The following is a 23,602-nucleotide window of genomic DNA, read 5'->3' on the forward strand; positions in this document are numbered from 1 at the left end:
TGGTGAGCTGCAAGGTACAAATGACAGATGCTCCTGAGAGCAGGAATGTAGGGGACCGACTTCTTACCTGCCATTAAATATTGAACAGGATTACACATTTCAGACCACACTGCCACATGTATCGTGATAAAAGGCGGCAAGAATAATACGTTGTTTACAGTAGGGTTGGGCAATACACATTTTTCCCAAGGCCAAGATTAAGAAATGGATCATGATAATGATATTTGTGATGTATTTTTTTTTCCTATTTCGCAAAAATAGATCTACGGTTTAGTTTTATTTTGAATGCCATGAAAACAAGTTTTCAAATGATTAATGACCTTCCAAATTATTTACTGTCATTATAAACTAAAAGGTGTTTTAAAGGAATAAACATAACACTTTTACTTAACCCCTAGCCTTACACATCAGAGATGGGGAAGGAATGGGATACAGAAGAGGGCAAACAGGGCAAAGATACTCCGGGATAGAGGGTGTAGGGATGTAGGTGGGGGGCAGAGATCCTGCTTACATTGCCAGCTCTGCCATTGGCAGCTACAGTTCCACATCTTAAACTGCAGGTCACTGGCTATCCCCAGAACATGGAGGACTCTCATTGCAACCCAATATCGACTTGTCATGTTTTATTATTCCGATATTAGCCACACACAGTATTACCAAACTCTTCATAGAACCTTCTAATTCTGAACGTAGTTGATAGTAATACGTCACTGATATTCATGCCTCAAACAGGGAGAGGAAGACAGGAACAGAATCATTAGCTCAGTGTTCAAGCTAGACTCTGGCAAGCCAGGGATTCAGGGATAGAGATATATATCACACACACACACACACACACACACACACACACACACACACACACACACACACACACACACACTAAAAAGAAGCGATCTCTGTTAATTTGCAAAAAAAAAGTTGTACACAACTTATTGATATGACGGTCTTCCTTAGACAGTTACAAACATTTGGCCGTTTTGGTTTCTTAGGAAATTAAAGGAGCATTCCAAGCAAATATAAATATTTAAACAAAAGAGTCCCAAGACACATCCGATATGACATTATTTCATTATATTCAAGTCTTCAACTTTTTTCCTTCTCATAATCATGGGTCATGGCCAAAACATGTCACGCTGCAACCACGTCAAGGTTAGATCCTATCAGCAGATCGGTCCTACACTAGCAGCTGGGCAGCTGTATGTTTGAAGTCGCTATCTCGGTATGTGTATGTATGTATGTATGTATGTATGTATGTATGTGACACACACAATTTTTATTTTATTGGCAATATATGTTTATACACATTGTGCACGGTACGTGTAATTATGTCTATGTTTATTATATTTAATGGTGATAAAGCAGGGGGTCTCCGGAGCTTAAAATGTGTGCTGCCTAAGATACTAACCGTCCAAAAGGTGCTGCCAGTGCTCCATGATTCTTAAAATCACTGGAAGTACAGTAGGAGGCCCCCGTAGCTAAAATAAACGCAGTTCAGCTCTGGAGACCACCTGCTTCCGCGGTTTACAAACACCACACCCTACGGTAGGTGGAGGAACCACAACCTTAAGGTGAATTTTCTCTGGGTCTCTCAATGGGGAGGCACTTGTCAATCACGTGTTTACTCAAACTCTAGTGAGAAGAGCAATGAGAGAGGGGAGCTTTGCCTGTGCAAACCCCTGTGTGGCACATACTGTATCACACAGAAGGGAAATCAAATGTCTCCACTCACTATTATCGGTTATTTGTAAAGCGCCAACAGCGCGGTACAATGGGGGTCCAGAGATTTGATATTTGCATAAAACAGAGTTACGTACTAAGGACAAAACGTGCGCAGATACAAAGAGGGAATGAGCATCCTGCTCGTGAGAGATAATCTAGGATTGTTTACATGTTTCCAATCTGACTTAAACATTTTTTTATTTTTTATTTAAAAATTATGTTGAAACTAGGTTTAGCTAAAAAGGCATCACCCAGATTTAACCCCTTAGATGTGAAACTGCCATTAGTTCAATTTGATCCCAGAAGGGACTGCCCCTTTAACCCTTTGGTTGCCCCGTAGACACAGCCTCTATACGCCCTGGGGTCTGGCACCCCAGAGGCCCTGTGACTTCGTAGCTACATCCGGAGTGGCTCGTTTGTGTAGGTGAGGCGGTGGCGTCCTGCACTCTAATGCCATCTATCCTTAAAGTAGCCGAGAAGATGGCACTTTTGCTTTAACTAGAAGTATGAAAAACCTATATGACCTTCCCACTGGTTAAATTGCTCTTTTACCCACATTATAAGCACTTAAAAAGAATATCTATTTTTACAACAGGATCCCAAGGCAATCATCAGCCAATTGAGCATTATTGCCGTCAATTGTTAACTCGGCTGTGACTGCTGAAAGTTCAGAGACGCAGCTACAGAGGATCTATTGTATAATCGTGTTACATTTTAATGCCTTTAAGTGTCTTACATAATGAACGGCTTCTAAAAACGGTTACATGACAGACTGTGTACATTGTTTACTTGCAGTATCAGGATTCGACAGCACTTACGGTACACCGAACACAAGAGAAAGACATTGGTACTTGGTGTGTTAATGGGGACAAGGAACATTACGGTGTATGTAAGCACAAAGCAAAGGTTTTGCACGGCCGTACTATTAATCCTCTTTCTACTAGAGAGGCCAGCAAAGAACACAAGGTTAACATTTTGCAGGGTAAAGTGTACATCAACAGGTCATATTCTAAAGCAGTGGTAGGAAACAGTTGTTTATAAAAGGGACACACACGTCGTGGAACTCCACTTATAAAGCCGCGTCCATGGATAGTGCTTGCGGGCGGAGGCGCGCTTCCGCTCGGCATTGAGCCCCTACAGCCACAATGAGAGCGGCTTTAGTAGGGGCTCGCCTACGCTTCTGCAAGCGCGCGGAAGCATAGGTCTTAGGAAAATGTTAAATTCTCCCGCTTGCCGGAGCGCAGGGCCGGTCACGTGAGCGGTTCGCCCAATGAGGGCGAACCAGCTCCGTGACGTCACTGGCCCGCCCGCCGACACGCCCACGGACGGCGCTTTGTCTAAGGCCAGGGAAAGCACCCGCTTTCCCACAGCCTCAGCGCGCCAGAAATAACCATGTCCGAGGCCTGACGTGTCTTTCCGCGCTGCAAACCGCTGGGGACTGCAATACAGAAAATTCTGAAGCAGACACACCAAAGATTTGAGAAAACTATCAACATTACGGCTCTCAATAGGAGTCTCTCGAGAGAACTAGTGAGTAGCACAGGAGAGGAGCGGGCAGCACAGCATTTATCAGTGTGTGGTTATTAAGCAGCTGAGGGAGTGCAGAGAACATACAATCCATGCCACCGCTCCCCTTGTGTTGCTGGGGAGTGCCGTTGCTGGTTGCAGTGGCGATTGCAGGTCAGTCATCACTGCGTACAGCACAGTCACCAGAGGGGACATTTTAAGTACCCGGGATTTTTCCATCCCTGGTTATTATACAAAAAAAAATTCCTAGCAGAAGTGATTGGGGTAAAACAAAAAAATCCTATCACCGAGTTGGACCTGTTGTTTCTTTGTAGAACCCTTTGAGTACAAGAGTGACTGGCAACGCACTCCACCACAATGTGGTACACGCTACTTTTTGGCGCAGCTGAGAGATTTTACAGCATTTCCCTTGATGTAAAGCAAACTCTGTGCTCCCAGATGCAAGCTACATCTGTATAATAAGATAGAACCTCACTTTACCATGTAAACATGTGAGCAAGGAGCTGCCTGTGTAATGAATCCCTTTGCAGCCTGCATTTTGGGTGTTGGTCCTCCAAACCTCAATTGCAGAGTTCTTCTGGTCAGCCACCTTGGGATATCTGGATAACAAGTGCAGTGACCATCTTTAATGCAACCCACCACTAAGCAACATGAGATTGCACTTATGATGTCTTTGGAAATGAAGAAGAAATGTCAGAGCATGTGCATGGGAACGTGCTGATCAACTGTGGGGTACATGTATGAATGGAGAGGAAAAGGTGTTTAGACGCAGACCGGCAATGCTCTGAAGAGCAACACAATGTCATAAACCTCTGGCAGCAAATGGGTTATTCCGGGAGAGCTAGTTTCAAAGGTTCTTTAAGGATTGTACAATGCACAAAATCCACAGTATCTACAATGGCCGACCACGGAAGCCCCCTTCACCACAGAGATGAAAGAGATACAATTGGGGCTATGTAGCAAAGCCTTTCGGCAGCAAGTGTGATACATCTGATTTTTGCTTCAAAAGAAAACGCTTCACTGCTTTCTAAGGACGATTTACAGTTGATTAATCTGGTGCACAATATTGATGTATTTCCTCCTCCTCCTCCTCCTCCTCCTCCTCCTCCTCCTCCTCCTCCTCCTCCTCCTCCTCCTCCTCCTCCACCCCCAGGAGACTGATACATAACTCACAGGATGAGTTGTGATAGGCCTGCACCTAAAATCTGCCTCACCCACCCACCAGGGAGCAGAGAGAAAGCCCAACTGCGGAGAGCACAACATTTCCCCTCCAGATAACAATCTTTCACTTGTGATCTCCGACCGGAGGCAGACAGTGTGCCGTTTCAGGGAGGATGTGCTACAGTATGTTCAGTATCGCGCGTCAAATTATTTCCTCCACCTACATTTTTACTCGGTATTTTACTAGGAAACACGCACTACATATTTAAGGTGCAGTTCCCTAGACCTCAAGGTGATGCCCTTCAGAGTTACGATGCAAAAGCCCGTCATGATTCCAGCATTTGCCCCTAACGTGCCAAGTACATCTATAGGGCAGCGAAAAGGTTAAAGAAATAAGTTTAGTAATCTGCTTAAAATAAAACAGCCAGGAAATGTTTCATAATTTAAAAGTGGGGCAACTTCTGCTGTTTTCCATACAAACTACAGGCACACTGGGGTGCTCTCAGATCAAGTTCGTAGATGTCCAATGTCACCCAGGGCTGGAGGTGCGGCTTAGTGAGTAAAGGTGCCGAATCAATGACACCGACTTTGAAGCTGTGGAACCGGCTTCAAATCTCGGCGTCACCATCTTGTGACCTTGGTCAAGGCAACTGTCCTCCCTGTGCCTCAGGCACCAAACATGTTATAAGATTGGTACGGTAGGGACTGTGCTGCATAAGAATGTCCTCCGTGCTTACAGAGGACAAGTCCAGCCACGTCTCCCCCTCTACCACATTTGGATCAGGCAAATGGCAGTGGGGTCATGTGTAGTTCCTGTTTCTTACCTACATGAAGTGCAAACAATCTCACATCTTGATATTAAAAATAAAAAAAAAGTGCATGGTTCTTTTTTGTGAATATTCTCGGAAAAAACGGTGAAAAAAAGAAAACAAAATGGCTTAGCACTTCATACAGAGACATAACCAGCAAACCAACATCACACAGTGTAAATCCATACTTTATGTAAAATAGGTATCAAATAACATTAGAATCGCACACACTCCGTTTCCAAGTCCCGAGAAGGCAACGCAGGTCACACAGGTGTGTAGGTCCTTTGCCACATTGCATCTAAATCAGGGGCGGGCAACTCCAGTCCTCAAGGGCCGCCAACAGGTCAAGTTCGCAGGATATCCCTGCTTCATCGACCGAGCCCCCTGTGCTGAAGCAGGGATATCCTGAAAACCTGACCTGTTGGTGGCCCTGGAGGACAAGTGGTTAGGACTACCACCCTACACACTATACCATGGCCCGGCTCTCGTTACACTCTGCAGAGTTCAGGAATGACGCTGTGGGAAGGGTGTTTATGTACAAACACACACTGAAGAGGTACTGTATGGTGGTGGCCGCCTAAACATCTAGTTGAAATGATCAATGCATGTTAGCAAACACTGTAATTAAAATGACGTCTTAGTCAAAGCCAAAATACTGTAAAGCAAAAGTTTAGATAATTATAACACAGTTAAAGGGATGAGCCTTTTGATTAACTAGGTTGGTGAATACCCCACACCCTATCATTTATCCTTCAAATACGAAAAAGTACATTGTAAACTTGGGTCAGGAGCTTCCCACGCCTGCTTTAATCTGTATAATATAATATACAAATCTCAGTCATATCTAAATATAGATTTGTTTTTAATTGCATAAACTGCTACTAACAGGAGTTGTTTGCAACAGAAATCACAGCTGCGAGAAGCTCAGGAATAGCAAATAAAACAAGGTTTGTATACAAGGTGCTGACGTACATAAGCATCAAGTCCTGTAACAAGAATCAAAGTATCACGTGCTGGGACCGACATTATCAAAAGGCCTCACGGCAGCCGACAGAAGCGTCTGACTCATGCAAAACTTAGCTGCAGATTGATCAATTTCACTCTTTTACTGCTTAATTCAATTAAGTATTTAGCATACACTCCACTTAAGCCTAAAATGAACTAATGGCAGTGATCGGATATTGGTGAATGACGCTTTTGTAAAACCCATTGCACCTTTAAAAAGTGCAGTCCCTCCAAGAACAACACGGAGCACTGATAGTGATCCGGTCAAATCCCTGCCTTTCAACTCCTGTTCTAACTGGAAGAGATTAGTGTACCGCAATGTCAGTCTATACCGATCTGAAAGACAAAAGTCACCATATATTGTTTTCATCTTGGTATTAGTGCGAGTTTCAGTGTGCACAAACGCACTTGCAACAGGTCAGGTGGCTCAATCATCGACTGAGCCACCTGTGCTGAAGCAGGGGTATCCTGAAAACCTGACATGTTGGGGGGAGGTGGGGTCTTGAGGACTGGAGCGGAGAACCCTGCCATAACCTTTGAGGTCCCCATGATGTACCCAGAACGTCACAGGACTGGCACTGCAAGGGCCCCATGTGATTCAGGGTATGCTGTGCTATAAACGCTCGGTTTCCAGGGTGACATTGCGTTCAGCGAAGAACGCGATCGGAACGGAAGTCAAATATCTTCCATTCACATCATGGGGGGGAGGCAGGGAAGAGATGCACACGACTGCGTCACCGAGGTCCGGAACGGGGGGTCCCTCACCTTCCATTCATTTCGCCAGATCAGCGATCAAATGATCGTGACTTTGAGGAGGGCGTTATGGCTCCCTCCAGCGCATAAGGGGGTAAAGAAATGACAGAAACACAGGCACTTTTAGACATGCAATGTTACATTAAAGTAATGATGCGGCTTCCTCTCCAAAGAAACGATTTGCTGAAGGTTATTAAATGATTTAAAGCAGGAATACTACTGCCCCCCAGCCCTTTTCCTTCTTGTTTTGTACTATATGTAAAGCGTGTGACAATGTAGCATTCTCCATTCTTACCTCAATGGCAATTGTTTGTGGCTCCCGTTCTAAATCTGTCAAAATCTTGATTGTGTTCCGAACACAATGAGCGCCTCTCAATTTCAAATCAATCCGTCAGTCAGTGTAAGGCCGAGTCCCCAGTGCCCGCGGCTGCGATGGTGACGGCGTGCAGAAGGTACGGCCCTCTATGGGGCCGGCCGGCCTCAGTAGTTGCCTGCGCGCCCCGGCACAATACACAATGTGTGACCACTTTTTTGCAAAGACGAGAATTTTCTCTTCGCTAGTGGCGACGGAGCGCTGGCCATGTCACAACGGCGGTTCAGCCAATGAGGGCAAACCAGTCGCGTGACGTCATAGTCCCCGCCCTGTCGCGATCTTGTCTTTCCCCCTGCAGTTCAAGCACAGACCGCGGCTTTCACCCATGCACGAGCCGCCAGGTGCGCGTGTAGCAGCCGACACTGGGGCCCGTAGCCTAACTCAGTAGCTACAATCGATCCTGATATTACTACGGTAACATTGTTTATTGTTCAAGTTTGCAGCTCATACGGCGGGGAACATTGGCAACAAATTATCACAAGTAGGAAAGTATTGCAAAAATCTTGCACTGCTGGGGAGGTGGGCTAAAGCCCGCTATAGAAGGATGTTTTAAAATGCATTAAAAATGGCATTAAGAGGTCAATGAAAAAAATTAAACAAGTCACTGTAGGAAGACTCTGTCCTCTGCGTTGCGGACGAAGCAAAAGTCTGCGGTGTTGGGATAGAGTACCGCGATGGGGCTGCGGGGGATTCATGCTTCTGAATGGGACCCTCGCAGTATTAATCCTTCAGTGCCGCGACCACCGCCGTTGAGGCACCGAAAATGTTTAATCTTACTACATCTGTACATCAGTCTTCTCACTCAAAACAACAATGGCATTGCAGCGTAGCAATGTACAGAGGGGCAGTGGGGAAAGAGCCCAATGAATACCAGCGAGCAATGTACAGAGGGACAGTGGGGAAAGAGCCCAATGAATACCAGCGAGCAATGTACAGAGGGGCAGTGGGGAAAGAGCCCAATGAATACCAGCGAAAGTGACAAAATGGTCTTAAATGATGCAATCTCACATCAGCAATACACGTGACATAATAACACATAATGGGAATAAGCAAGTCAGGCATAAAACGTAACAACAGGAAAAGGAGCCGCTGCCCTGAAGAGCTTACAATCTAATGATCAAGGTTGGAAATATTTCACCTACTGGTTCAGCATGAGAAGCTACTCTTCCACCACAGGTCCGGGTGCAGATAGCCGCCCCTCTCCCCCTCCCTCCAATTTTCCACTTGTCCTGGACAAGTGGGATTGTCCAGCTCTGCTAATGATATATTTACTTTACAAACAAGGAAAAAAACAACCAAATTACAGCATACGCAAGAGTATTACACAAGCATTTCATTAAACAAAAGCACAAATCTAGCATTCGCTGAATGTGGTTATGTAAAACATTAACAATTCTTTCTTCCTAAATGTAACCTGTGAAAATGTCATGAGTTCCCTGGGGTCCTAAGAGGCACTGCCTTTTTAAAAACGGGCATTCCCTCCGAGGACCAAAGGGAACCAATTCCAGTGACATGTTTATGGGGTCTTACCGGGGTAATTGATACATTATTTGACCCAAATCTGACACCAATAAGTATTTATGTACTTTTTAAAACGAGACTTGGTTTCATTTCCTCTGGCTGCTCCCTTTTGTGCGATGTCACCGCGTTCATCACAAGCCAAAGACCTCCTCCGCACAACTTTATTGGTTCTCCGATAAGGCCAGGGTGGGATAAGGGTAAAGAAAATCCTTGGTTGTCAAAACCCCCCCACCCCCCATTGAGGTGCCCAAGAACTTCAATGGGCCGACTATGGTCCAGATGCACAAAAGGGTGGAAAGCTTTAGCGTCCATATGAATGGAGTATAGGTGTGCTGAAGCTTACCATCCTTTGGTGGATTGGGCCCATGCCGGATTGAACCTTTAACTGAGCTTATAGAGTTTCCCATACAAAATCAGTCCATCGTAGAGGGAAAGGAAGTAAAGAAGGTTAAAACCAATACCACTTCAAGGGTCTTTTCACCAGAAGTGGAACCGCTGGAGACTGCTTAGCAGTGATCTCTGGCAAAAAAAATAGGTTGCTCTATTTTAAGAGATGGGGAGGAACCACAGAAATGTGTTGCAAGACTCCTATTCTGCAGGGAGTTACCACATTCACAGGGCAGAAATAAGAACGTGTCACTTCTGGGCTGTACACCCAGCTGAGCTCAACATGGGATATTTGTAAAACTCCATATAGAGCATAAATACAGCAGGCCCTACCTAAAAAAATATCAAATGGCAGTGACGTGGTTAAGGAGTTAAATCGAGGGGGAGTTCATATTTTGACATAAGTATTTAATACACCTATAAATAAGTACATACTTTAATTTGTAGACATGGGAAGCTACAGCATGGGAGGGGTTCGATTTCAGCAGAATAGTCCCTATATTGTGTGATATCACTGTGCTAAACAGGAGTTTCCACCGTCAAAGGTCTCCTTTTTCCTCCCTCCTTATCTTTATGGTCTTTAAAACAGTACAGGTGGGCTAGAGGTCGTGTAAACACTTTTTGATAACCGCTCCCACCCACTCTGAGGCCTTGAAGAAAAGAATAAACCAAATAACCACAAAGCAGCTAAATGTCTAAATCGGATTAAAATTTTTAGAACACGAACACACACACACACACACACACACACACACACACACACACACACACACACACACACACACACACACACACACACACACACACACACACACACACACACACACACACACACACACACACACACACACACACAGATCAATTATTGAATATAAGAGCTGGTGGTTTAAAACACAAACTTAAATGCAGGCCATACCCCAAACATTAAGCATGCTTCTATTTTTTTTTTTTATAACATGCTTGCTTTTTTAACATTTTAAAAATTAGAACAGCAGCAGCCATCTTGTCTCTTTGGTGGGGTTATTCATATTACATACTAGAGGATATTGACAAAAGACATATCACTAGAGTTGAACCTATGCTAAATTTAGACGACAGATACTTATCCTATATTTACAGTATTTTAAACTAGTGGAAGGCAATCAAAAAAATCCCGGTGAAACAAAATCCAATGTGTCTTCCACATTTTTACTGTCCTTACTGTAAAGAACCTTTCTTTTGTTGCTGGGGAAATCTCCTTTCCGCGCCAATGTTAGGGGATGACCCGTGTTTGTACTGCCCTTGTGATGAATAATTATTTTGAACGTTCACTGACTTGTCTACAAATATATTTGTATATACAGTAGACAAAAAAAAGAAAAACAGTTTTATTCATAAATCGGTCAGTTCAGAATTTTTACTCAAGATATTAATCCTAACACAGGGGTGCGCAAACTGGGGGATACGCCCCCTGAAATAAACTGCAGGGGCGCAGGGTTTACAGAGGCCCCACGCGCTTCCCGAAGGCACTTAATTTAAGCACCGGGGAAGCAGCGAAGGCCTCTATAAACTGCACTTACCATGGTTCAGCTGGCATCTGACGTTGCATTGCTATGGCAACGTGACGTTATGACACCTAGACGCCGGGTACCACGGTAAGGAGGAGGGAGGGGGCGCGCGGAGAGGACAGTCAGCCTGGGGGCGCAGCAAAAAAAAAAAAAAAGAAGAAGAAGAAAATTGCGCTCCCCTGTCTTAACCGAAAGCTTTTCTAATGTAAACAAATCTAATTTAGCTAGCCTCTCCTCATAAATCAGACTATCCATCGCCTTTGCTCTCTCTAGTTCCATAATATTTTTTCTAAGGAGTGGTGCCCTAAACCGTACTCCATATTCAAGGTGTGATCTTACTAATGCGTTATAAAAAAGGGGCATAATTATGTTTACTTCCCTTCCATCCACTGCCCGTTTAATGCAAGATAAGATCTTGTTTGCCGTTGCAGCTACTGCCTGACTTTGGGCACTATTTCTAAGCCGGCTTTCTACAAGCACTCCTAAATCCTTCTCCATCAAGGATTTCCCCAATTTATCCACATTTATTTTGTAAGTTGCCTGTTTATTCTTGTTTCCCAAATGCACAACCTTACATTTATCTGTATTAAACCTCATCTCCCATTTACCTGTCTAAGTTTCCAGTCTCTCCAAGCCCTTTTGGAGAGAAATTACATCCAGCTCTAATTCTACTACGTGACACTAAATTGTGTAATCAGCAAAGATGGAGACTTTGCTCTCTATATCAAGGCCATTAATAAACAAGTTAAAAAGAAGGGGTCCCAGTACCGATCCTTGAGGTACTCCACTCAACTTTAGCCCAATCTGAAAAGGTTCAATTTATGACCGGGCATAACATGGTACAGGAAGTTCCAGGTATCATAAACAGCAATGTAATGTCACATAACTTTCAACTCTCCATGAAGCACAGAAATATACAATGTTATTAAATGATTTAGCAGCATAGACACTCAGGAGCGGTGTAGCTCGAAGTGGACCAGTTGTCCACCGGGCAAACTGGGACAGGATGTTGCAGCATTCTATTGGTCACCCCAGAAACCCTGTTTGTAGTCTGCCACCATATTTGTCTTGTGTGTCAAATCAGCACACTAAACAAAATGACAGATATATTTGTGTAACATGGGGACCTCAATTCCAGCAAGTATAATAATAAAAAATACAGGAGCAGCTAGGTTTGCTGCTGTAACTGAGTGCCTCATGATGTAGACACCATGTCATAGGCTTTCAGCACATTTTCTAGCAGAGATTGTGTTCTGCGCTACCATGAAGTGCTGAACGGGAGCTACTGAAGACAGCAAAGGAGTGGAAGACAACTCCCCTACCATTATATAAGAGATGGTCCGAATTAGGCTAGGCCCATGACACCTGTGTGCCGAGTATCAGAATGGCTGCAGTGGGCAGAGACTCCCTACTGACCTTCTGTCCTCTGCTACTCAAGGAGCAGCAAAAAAACAAAGTAGGTTTATACAGTACAACACGGTGATAAAAGGGTGGGTCAAATTTATCATAAAACAAAAAACGTAAAAACAGTTAGGGCGTGCAACGCAAACAGGTAGCAACATGCTGAAGGAATTAGTCTCCCTCAAAACTGACAAACTTAAAAAATGCAGACGTACGCCCTTCCAAATATGATCGTAATATGCTGTTGAATGAGATTATGGCAAAGATCCTTAAATTCCTAAACCGAACATAAGATGATGTAAAATCCATCAATTTGTGTTGCAATTTAGCATTTGCTAGCACACCCATTATTGGGGAGAGGTAATGGTGGGTTGGTTAAAATAAGGCTACGTCTGCTAAGTGTGAACCGCAGATATCGGACACCAATCTATTTCAGCAACAGTAAATATTTACGCCTGCACATCACATAAATACTTCCTCAACAACGCTTTATCTTTAATATTGCAACATATAAAAAATAAATAAAGGAGGAATACAATTTAAAATTGCTTTACAACTCAGTCCTTATCACTACCACATTGGAAAACCTGCTAACCTGCTGCATTGTTTGTCGTCAGACATGAGCCCATAAGAAGGTTTCAACAAAAGGAAAAACTATTTTCTATATTCAACTGTACTTTCAGGAGCATTTGCAAAGCCAATAAAACCCATGGCAACATATGCTAAACCAGCGATTCCCAACAGGGGGTTTGGGAACCCCTAGATCAAGAACGGCCAACTCCAGTCCTCAAGGGCCACAAACAGGTCATGTTTTCAGGATATCCCTGATTCAGCACAGGTCACAGTCTATGACTGAGCCACCTGTGCTGAAGCAAGGATATCCTAAAAGCCTAACCAGTTAGTGGCCCTTGAGGACTGGGAGATGGCCGTCCTAAGGGTTCGTGAGGTGTCTCCAAGGGGTCAGACACAAAATAATGTAATAGCAGATCCTAGGCAGTATAGCGGGTTCCTGAGCCCGTGTGGGGGCTGCATACTTCGGAACGCCCCAAACTGCACTTCAGTACCGGCAGAGAGCATGGCGGTACAGAGGGAGTTCCCAAAGTCGCTCTCCACAAGTACACTATACCACCTCCTGGGACCGGTCAAACAGTTGTGAACAATACTCGGGAGAGGGCAATAAATTTTAGGTTTGCGGAACAAATAATAATTTCTAGCAGTGGCTGCACAATGTAAAAAAAGATGTGATCGCACTGTGCTAAACTACAGCATGCCACAAATAGAGCTGTGCTTTCACTTTATTGCAACTGTAATGTGAAAGATGTTACCATTTGGGACTGCACCTTTCAAGGAGGGTGTGGGCCAACAGCTTGTTAATCATGAAAGTGCCGTCACTGTGTATTGTACTCAGGCGTTACGCTAATACAGTTCCTGCGTCACGGATTGCTGTATGCTAAACAAAGGAGCCAGCAACCATCCTCACACGGAGGAGACCCAAAAAGGTCGAAACAGCCGTCTGTGGAGTAGGGCTACTAGCTCTGCACTTCTTTAACCCAGGCTGTGCTGAAACGCTGTGCAATACGGCAGGCAGAAGTTTATAGGGGTCCATGTTAAAATGGATAAGACGTAAAAGGTGACACTGTGCTCATTTGCATGTAATTTCCCAGAATTCCTGGCTGCAGTGGAAGTATTGTATGCCAACAGATAATGGGGAAAGGAGGAGTGGCTCAGTGAGTAAAGACACCGACTGTAAACAATGACACTGAATCAGGGGAACCTAGTTCAACTCCCAGTGTCTGTAACAGTGTTTTAACAACTTTATCTATTGTTACAGTTTGCAGCTCAAACTGCTGGGAATATTGGCAACAAATTATCCCAAACAGGAAAGTGTTGCAAAGATCTTGCACTGCTGGGGAGGTGTGCTAAAGCCTGCTATAGAAATCAAAGGATGCTTTAAAACTCATTAAAAATGTGATTAAGAGTTGAATATATTTTTTTTACAATGCAGTAAGTATTATCCAATACTACAGACTGATTTTTTTTTTTTTTTAAATATAAGATTTCACTTTTTTTCTGCTTTCTTTTACCAGTTAGATTGGAGTGAGCAAACTTTTCCCTGCGCCCCCCTGCCGGCGATCCCCTCACCTCGGCACCCCCCCCCTCACGTCGGCTCCGGCGTCATGACGTCCCATTGCCACAGCTACATGATGTCACATGACCTCGCTGCGTGATTTGACGCCATGTTGCCGCGTGCGAGAAGCCGCTGGAGCCAAGGTAAGCTAGGGTTACAGAGGTCCTGCACCTCCCCCGACACTTAATTTAAGTGCCTTCGGGAAGCGCGCGGGGCCCCTGTAAACCCCGCACCCCGCACTCAGTCTCGCGCCCCCTAGCTTGCGCACCGCTGAGTTAGAAGACAGGAGGCCATTCCTCTCCCAAGAAAGTGCCGTCCTTAATCCCTCGCTGTTAAATCGAACTCTCGGGATATTTTGGATTGATATCTCTCAGGGGGAAACGTTCCTTTACCTAGCAGGCGTTTTTATGTTTGATGCACGTCGTATGCCAAATCTCCTGTATTTTAATGCCTATTTTGTAAAGCGCTATGCACACTGTTTATTTGGTTTGATTTTCGCTGCCTGCTCCATTTTATCTTATGTCACTGAGTGTTAAACAAGGTTATATAGGGGGAAAAAACAAAAACCTTGTCAACCCCTCCTGTTATCATTGATTAACAAATACTCCCCCACTCAGAGGCTCCTAAGCAGTGCAATTTGTAATTAATTTTATAAAAAAGCAGGAAATCACATAAAATATTTGCTATTAGTGTGGTTACATTTGTTTACGGAACACTTCTTTTCCTGTAGGGCTACATAGAATTGCGCCATAGTAGCATTTCCTTATGAAAAGGCTATGTATACAGCATTAAATGTCAGTGGAAACTTTTTCACATTTCTTTTCCGTTCACAGCAGCGAATGGTGACAATAAGCAACTTGTACTCTTTATATTAGACTAATTAGTCACTGTTTGCTAGCACTGCATGTGCTGACTGGCACTAACTCAATGTTACCGTGTGACTATTTGGACTTTGCTGTTGCTTTATACTCTTTATTTTGATACTGAAGCAGGTAAATTAACTACACAAAGATTGCGTATGCATGGTCATTATAGAGAATTGGGATCCAATTCCAGTCCTCAGGGCCACCAACAGAACAGGTTAAGGATATCCCTGCTTCAGCACAGGCAGCTCAATCGGTGGTTCAGACTAAAGTCAGATAAAGACTGAGTTACCTGTGCTGAAGCAGGGATATTCTTAAAACATGCCCTGTTGGCAGCCCTTGAGAACTGGAGTTGGACACCCCTGTTATAGAGTATAACAGTCTTAGCAAGATCAAAACCCAAACCCAGTGCATTCTATGTATATATCCGTTTGCGTCATTATGAGTGCTACTGAGAGAGGGACCTCAAGTTTAGACAAAGAAGCCCCAATGTAAATCCAAAAATACAAGTGATTTAGTTCATAATAATCATTATCTTCTCACAAGTGTCATTTGGTTCAATCCTTTGGCCAAAACATGTAAAGCTGCAACCACGTCCAGGTAGACCCATATGCATGTAGCATTGGAGCTTCTTTGTCCATTAAGAGTATGAACCACCAGAAGACATGGACAGGTATGGGCCCTGTGTTGGAATTATCTGGATGTACAACAAGGAGTTTGCACAATCAAAGCTCCCCTCTCCTTCCATTTTACCTAAAACTTAATTGGCTCTCCGATAAGGATGGGGTGGGTTAAAGATAGAGGAAACCAACACTCCTCCACACAAATGCTCCCAAGAATAGGAATCAATATGAATTAATTGCAGGATAAACTACAGTCACATATTTGCTTTTAGTTTAATTATCTAAAGTGGCAAATAAAAGTTTGTGAACCCCGATGAAAATTACAGAAAAGTCCATAGTTTTTCCATGATAAACTTTTTGAATCAAAACCAGTCTTTTCTTCTGAATCAAATAGGGTTTATATTAACCAATTCCATGTCTTGAAACCCAATTATGTATGAATTAGACAAACAATGAGTCATTAAAAGTCTGGGTATGTGCAAAAGTACTGTAAAAGTTAAATCCTGGATCAGTTAAATTAAAAAGGAGATTATTTAAACACCTGGTTGTAATTATTAGGTAGATCTTCAGGTGTGAATTTGAGGCCCCACCCTATATAAAGATCATAAACGTTATGAGTTTAATCTTCACCATACAGGTGTGTGGAAACACCTCATGCATGATCAAAAAGCAGCTATTGATGCTCATCTATCTAAAAGGGTTACAAAACCATGTCACTCTATGAAAATCTCTTCAAGAACAAGCCGGAAAATCATCCAGGAAATCACACAGAACCCCAGACTAACATCTAAGGATCTGCAGGCCATCTCGCCTTAGCTAATGTGAGTGTGCATGACAACTATTAGAAAGCCTGAGAAGAATGGTGTTCATGGAAGGATAACCAAGAGGAAACCACAGCTCTCTAAAAATTACATTGTTGCCCGTCTGAACTTCACCACATAGATGATTACACAAGATTTCTGGAACAATGTTCTCTGGACAGACGAGTCAAAAGTAAAACGTTTGAGCCTCAATGAGAAACATTGTTTGAATTTTGCCAAACACTGTTTGAACAGAAGAACCTCATCTTAACCATCAAGTATGGTGGTGGGAATGTAATGTTTGGGGCCACTTTGCTGCCTCAGGACCTGGACGGCTTGCCATTGACACAACCATGAACTCTGCATTGTATCAGAACATTCTAGAGGAGAATGTCAGGCCATCCATTCGTGAGCTGAAGCAAAAGTGGGTCATGCAGCAAGACAATGATCCTAAACATACAAACAGATCCACAAAAGAATGGCTGCATAAGATTAAATTCCGTGTTTTAGAATGGCCTAGTCACAGTCCGGACCTAAAACCCATCTAAATGTTGTGGCAGGATCTGAAGCGAACGGTCATACAAGGCAGCCCTCAAATAATCACAGAGTTCAAGCAGTTCTGTGTGGAATGGGCTAAATTTCCTCAAAACCGATGTGAGACTGACCAGCAGTAACAGGAAACAATTAGATTAAGTCATTGCTGCTCAAGGGGGCGCCATCAGGTACTGAATCTAAAGGTTCACATACTTTTTCACACATGGATATTGAATGCTGAATGAATCATTTGTGGATAAATAAATGTTGAAAAAAGTATCATGTTTTTGTCATTCGCTCAGGTTATCTATTAGGATTTAGATTAACATCTAATAACATTTTAGGTTTGAAATGTGAAAATCCTAAAAAGGTTCAAACTTTTTATCACCACTATAGATTGATAAATTCTTTACCAAAGGTTATTTTTTGCTAGCTCTCTGGGATTGTGCCTTTAGTCTATTACATATGCCACTGTCCTTAGCTCACTTTTGTCCTTGGAGGCACTGCCCCCTTATCTACCAACCACAGAAGCCGCTTGGACATTGCTCCTAATGAGCCCAGAAGTTTATTCTACTGCTCTTGGACAAGTCTTGGCTGCAGATCCAAGTCTTAATTCCCTTGGCAATGAGCAGCATAAATTGTAAACGCCTCAGGAATTGTTTACAAGCAGAACATGATGTACAGTACAAGTGCGGAGGACCAAGGCAGGCCATCAAAAACACAGAATTGATCTGCAGATATCTAAAATAAAAAAAGTTTTTAACTTCTTTGGTGCCACCGAGGCCTGTGAACCAATGGTGATTCCCACTGGTAAAAGTGGCTTTTAAGAAACGTGGCACTAAGACTTGAATAAATTTAACATCGCAGAAAAGCTATAATCGGAAAGACACAGAAGATTTTTGGGTTATGTCGCCAACAAAAACCTATCCAGGCACTGAGCTCTGCTGGGCACTTGGTTAGGAAACACACATTTATGCTTAGAAGTAGAGCAGAAGAGAGACTTACTAAAAGAAATCCACTTTAAGTTAGAAAGTGGAACTATAAGTAGTGGCCATGATGATGATGATGATGATAATAATAATATTTTAGTCCTATTTTGTAAAGGACCTTATTAATTATTATTAGCAAATGTAACAAAAACAGGATGATATTTTGCAGCCACAAGATGGCAAATTGCAAATCTAAATTAACATTCTACCAATATAAAACCTTAATTACAACATTTAGAGAAGCATATTGAAAAAGGACAGGTATAATATGGATATCATGTGTAATACAGATGTATCCAGACTTGCTGCTTGCGTGGTCACGATCGCTTGCGGCCCTGTGACCGCGCCAAATACGGCCTGGAAGGATTAACGCTGCGGAAGGCCCCATTGATAAGAATGGACCCCCACGCAGCGCCAACCCTGCCCCAGTGCCTCTGCTTGTCACCGTTTAATCCGCAGCCACGCGGACGGTAAGGCTGGCTACATCTGTATGTGCCACGTCAGCTTCCAAGGTGCTTTGGAAAGATGGGGGCGAATAAGGTTGCAATTAGTGTGCGCGACGGCACGTGCGATTGCACGCGCTGCGCGAACAAAGTGCAGCATATATACGGGCCAGCCAAATTATTTTGTACATTCGCGTGGCTTCGCCGTCACGTGAGCGGTTCAGCCAATGAGGGTGAACCAGCCTGGTGATACGTCCGCCACGCCTCCATCTAAAAGGGCACACATCGCTCGGGCGACAGGCACATGCGATGCCATGTGCTTCGTCGCACAAGCGCCAACTATAAACGCAGCCTTACGCCTCGGCCATGTTACCTGCTGGCGTGCTGAGGCTCAGGGAAAGCGGGTGCTTTCCCAGTCAGGGGGCGGGCCAGTGACGTCACGGAGCTGGTTCGCCCTCATTGGGCGAACCGCTCACGTGACCGGCCCTGCGCGCCGGCAAGCAGGGAAATTTTAAATTCTGGTAAGACCTACGCTTCCGCGCGCTTGCGGAAGCGTAGACGAGCCCCTACTAAAGCCGCTCTAATTGCGGCTGTAGGGGCTCAGTGCTGAGCGGGAGCGCGCCTCCGCCAGCAAGCAGCAACCATGGCCTTAGGCTGGGGCCAAGGTGCCTTCGCCCTCGCGGTGGCTGGGAAGGTGCTTTCCCTGGCCATAGTGGATGAGCCGTTGGGGGCGTGCCTAGGGGCGTCACGGAGCTGTTTCGCCCTCATTGGGCGAACCACTCACGTGACAGGCCTGTTGCGCCAAGAAATCAGTTTCAACTGATTTCTTGCGCAACGCGCGCCCCCTCCCGCTTCCGTCCAAATGGACGCGATAACTGCCTTAAGGCAGTCTGATCGCTCAGTATGCGGATGCACGGTCTGCGGCAGCATGGCACCAGCCTTAGAGTAGATTGCCTCTGTCTATGGGGTAGATTCATGATAAGAAGACGCACATTGGTCCAAAAGTCATATATACATCATAGGCTAAAGATCGCAAAAGTTTAGAAACAAAGTTTACAAATTGGTGGAAATTCTGGCATTAAAAAGGTATATGTATCAAGGAAGAAAAAATACAAAATTGCACCAGATATAGCCAAGAAAAAAAGGATTTGTTTTTTTCATTGATTCATATAATGTAGATATTTTCGTAAACAATTTCTCCACTTTTGCCTTGATAAATATGACAACAGGAAAAGTGAGACATTACCGGCATTAATATCCAGATAATACCCCTGTTACTGCAAAATTAAGTATTCTGAACCGGATGACGGTCACTGACAGCTTTCTGGAACTAGGAAAATATTGCATTGAAATAACACAGTACTGTATCATGTTAGTCAAAGAAAAGTAAGCAAGCTTTCTGAAAACAAAGACAAATTATGGCAAGGGGGAAGGGAAAAAAAAAAAAAGGTGAATAAAGCGAAATCTAGTGCACTTTCTATGCAGCCGTTACACTTTAATTAACTGCTATATTTCTGTTGACCAATGAACATGCATAATGATCAAAAGTATCTTCATATTATTCTACAGTACCATTCATGACCAATTATTTTACATAAATATGACAGGCTACCTGGTTGAAAACCACTATAGTAAAATGTGTATTCAAGGTGTGGGCAACTATTAGCATAACCATCTGTTTTGTTACATTATAAACTTCCTCATTTGCCAACCATTGATCTGACTAACAGAAGAGCATTGCTATGTTAACCTATTGAAGACTTGTGTCACTGATTGTTAATGGATAAACACTTCAAGGTACTAACACCAACCACTTGCATTAAATGTTAAAAACGTGTACATAAATCATTACCTTCTTTCTAGTTGAACCAATCTTAGACAGGCAGGATTTTGACAAAGATTGATATCCACCAATTACTTGGATCTCCTCCGCTGTTGGGTAGCGCTTTTTCAGCAACGCTCCCAATTCAGAATAGGGAGCCTCCATGCCATTTGAGGATTTGCTTTTAGATCTGGCCTCTTCATACTCTTCATCGTCCTGGTCTGCTGTCCCACCAGACCTCAAGGCCTCACGCTCAACAACTGGTTTCCTCTTGGGCACTACAGTGAAGGTATTACCTCCTTTAAAACGTACAGAGGACAGTGCAGCATGTGGTCGGTAAGAAGGCATGGAAGAGTCAGTCCCTTTAGAAGCTGGTTTGGCCTCATTGTTTATATCCCTGTCCTCAGAATTCACTATGTCATCTATATTTGTGACAGGGATGTCAGGTTTAAGAAGGTCTTCACCGTGAATTTTCGTGACAGGGATTTCCTCCTCTTCTTGGATGCTGCTGAAATACTCCAACTCAGCCCCTATGTCAGTGAATGAATGGCTCTCTGTGGAAGAATGTGGCAAAAGGTCACTTTTCCAATGAAAATCTGTAAGTGCAGGTACAGGAGATGCTCTCTCTGTCACATAATTGCCCATCTGTTGAGTCCTTTCCACACTATCAATAGTGTCCCCTTGGTGTGTTTCAAATGGTCTGCCATTTGACTGAATGACATTCTTTTCAGGAGATTCTGTATGTTGGACCTCGTGGCCATTAGATACGGAAGCACAATCTTTTACCTTTGGCTTGTTAATAGTTGTTCTTTCCCCCCGATTGCCTGGTTTTGGTATAGAAGGGGCCTGCCTCTTCTTTGGAATAAAAACAAAGGAGTTTTTGGACTGCATCCGGATATTTGCCAACGCCTTTGCCTGGATATCATTGTCTGGGATGCTTTGGAGATCTGGTTTTGGAGCTGGTCTGATCTCGAAAGAATCATTGTTGCTGGTGGAAGCAGAAACCTTTTTTTGCTGGGAAGGGGTGGCACTGGTCAAACCACGTTCACAGTGGTTATAGGAAGGAGTTTCTGACTGAGTGGCACAGTACTTGTAGGGAATTTTAGAATTAACATGGTCCACTTCCAACTTTGGCCTCCAAGTGTAGGTTTCCTTGGAGATCTCATTAATGGAAACACTTGCAGTAGATGGCACTTGCCTTCTTTCCACTGATGCAGTCTGAACCGAGGTTCCCCCCTTTCTCTTACTTTTGGAAAGGAGATCTTGGATTTTAATGGATCCACTTGACTTTGTGTCTACTTTGGAGTAGTCAACATGACCATTTGTAAGAGGTGGGCAGCCTATTGACAGATCACAATGGGGATCTGAAGATTTCACCTTGGTATTAGATATAGCTTTTGGGTTGATAACCATGGTATTGTTGCCAATCTTCTGAGAAACGTTACTCGGTTTTGACTGGGATAGATCATTGTGTGTGGAGCTATTCTCAAACCTTTCCCTGAAAGTGGCCACCACAGGTGACCCTAGTTTGTCTTCTGTAGAGGAGTCATAATGAAAAGACTGTAAAGGAGAAGAAGGGGATAAAGGAGTGACAGGCCCCGATAGTGACAGGGGGCTGGAAGGTCTCTTGTGAAATAGACCAGGATCAGGTAGGGAAAGGATAGCAGGATGTTTAGAAGGAAGCCAGGACGGGTTGTTAAGTGGGAAGCGTTTACCATCTTCATCCAACATGGAAGAAGGTGAAATATCTCCAGACCTCCTGGATGTCTGGTTCAGTGGAGCTTGGCTGTGCCTCTCGGCAGTAGATGGCTTTGGCAACACATGCGACTTGCTCTTCTGGGCTGCAGGCGGTTGGGAGTCTCTCTCCAGCATGTTCTCCCAGCTCTTGGTCCTCACCGGTTTGGTGTGACCATGGTCAAACTTCTCCATCAACCGGCTCACCCTCCCAGCCTCCTCCAACACCTCACTGTGCCCCTTCTCCAGCGTGGCCGGGGCAGTAATGGAAGGGTCCCTCTCGTAGATGACCACTTCAGCCGCCCGGATCTCGGCCACCTTGCTCCCCCTCTTGGCCAGCAGCTCCTCCATGGGGTCAGAGTGACACGATGGGCCCTCCGTCCCTCCTCCAAAGTATCCCGGGTCTGACTCTATGATGATGATGTTCTCGGCCCGGATGGTACGGATCCCCGGTACGTTGCTGTAGAGATCCAGCAGGTGCCGGATGGGGGTGGCAGCCCCGGAGTGGGGGTGCTGAGGGCGGCGGCGCCTCCGCTCCTTCTCCAGCTTAATGAACGGGTTGTCGTGAAGGGGTCCCAGGCTGTCCTGCAGCACCAACCGCTCCCCGGACCCGTCCTCCTCTTCCCTGGCGGGGCTGCCCTTGTTCCTCCCGGGCTGCCTCACGGGGCTCCCCGCCGGCGACCGCTTCCTGCCGTGCTCTACCCGTCGGCGGTGGGGGGACACCTCGCGGCCGCGACCCCACGACAAAGCCACGGCAGGGACACTCGCCATCTTCGCCCGCTTCCTCTCCAGGACCCGGAGCTTCCACTCCGGCATGTTCCCGCCGGGGTGTGGGTCCGAGGCCGGCCGGGTCCAGGCGCCGCCGCTGACAGACATGGCGGGGGGTGTGGGTAGGAGGAGCGCTCGGTGCTTGTGTCTCACTTATCCCTGTGTGTGTCCCCCCCGGACCCGCCGCGCCGGCAAACTACTCACTGACTGACCCTCCGGAGCTCCGGCAGCCGCATCCCTGTCACAGGAGGACACGCCCCCTTCCACGTGACCTCGCCAACAACATCACTGTCAGGTAAGGACACGCCCCCTTTCGCGTGACCTCATCCCCCCGCCTACCCCCTATCCACGGCAGGTACTCGAAGAAAAAAAGGACGCCGAGCCGGTGTTTGCGGATCCAATCAGCGTCTTGATCTGTGGGAAGGTTGCGTGACTCACGGGTCATAGCGAGGCTGGGAACGCAACTTTGTAAGCCACGCCTCCCTGTCCAGGTGGTTTTCCCTGTAACCACCTGACCGCGTATTTGCATAACGCTCTGGTAGCGGCAGCTCCTATTGTTAACTCCTTCAGAGCTAGAGATCGCTGGATCCTAGCTGGTCCAAGTTGCTTTTCTTTTACCTCAAGGACCCCCCAAAGCCACAGCTTTTTTTTTTGTGACCTACCTAACTGCCTTCCCATGCTCCTTCACTCTGGCA

At 44.9% G+C, this 23,602-nt stretch overlaps 1 protein-coding gene across 1 annotated transcript in view; it reads right to left on the reverse strand.

Annotated features, from left to right (window-relative positions):
• Nucleotides 1-23,167, reverse strand: part of TPRN (taperin) — a 70,829-nt gene extending 47,662 nt beyond the window's left edge. Inside the window, exon 1 of the mRNA XM_075579277.1 lies at nt 20,436-23,167. Coding sequence (XP_075435392.1) covers nt 20,436-23,015 — 2,580 coding nt within the window. The 5' untranslated portion in view covers nt 23,016-23,167. The remainder of the gene's footprint in view (nt 1-20,435) is intronic.
• Nucleotides 23,168-23,602: the final 435 nt, after the last annotated feature.

The sequence above is a fragment of the Ascaphus truei genome, chromosome 21 (genome assembly GCF_040206685.1).
Source record: "Ascaphus truei isolate aAscTru1 chromosome 21, aAscTru1.hap1, whole genome shotgun sequence".
Lineage (NCBI taxonomy): Eukaryota > Metazoa > Chordata > Amphibia > Anura > Ascaphidae > Ascaphus > Ascaphus truei.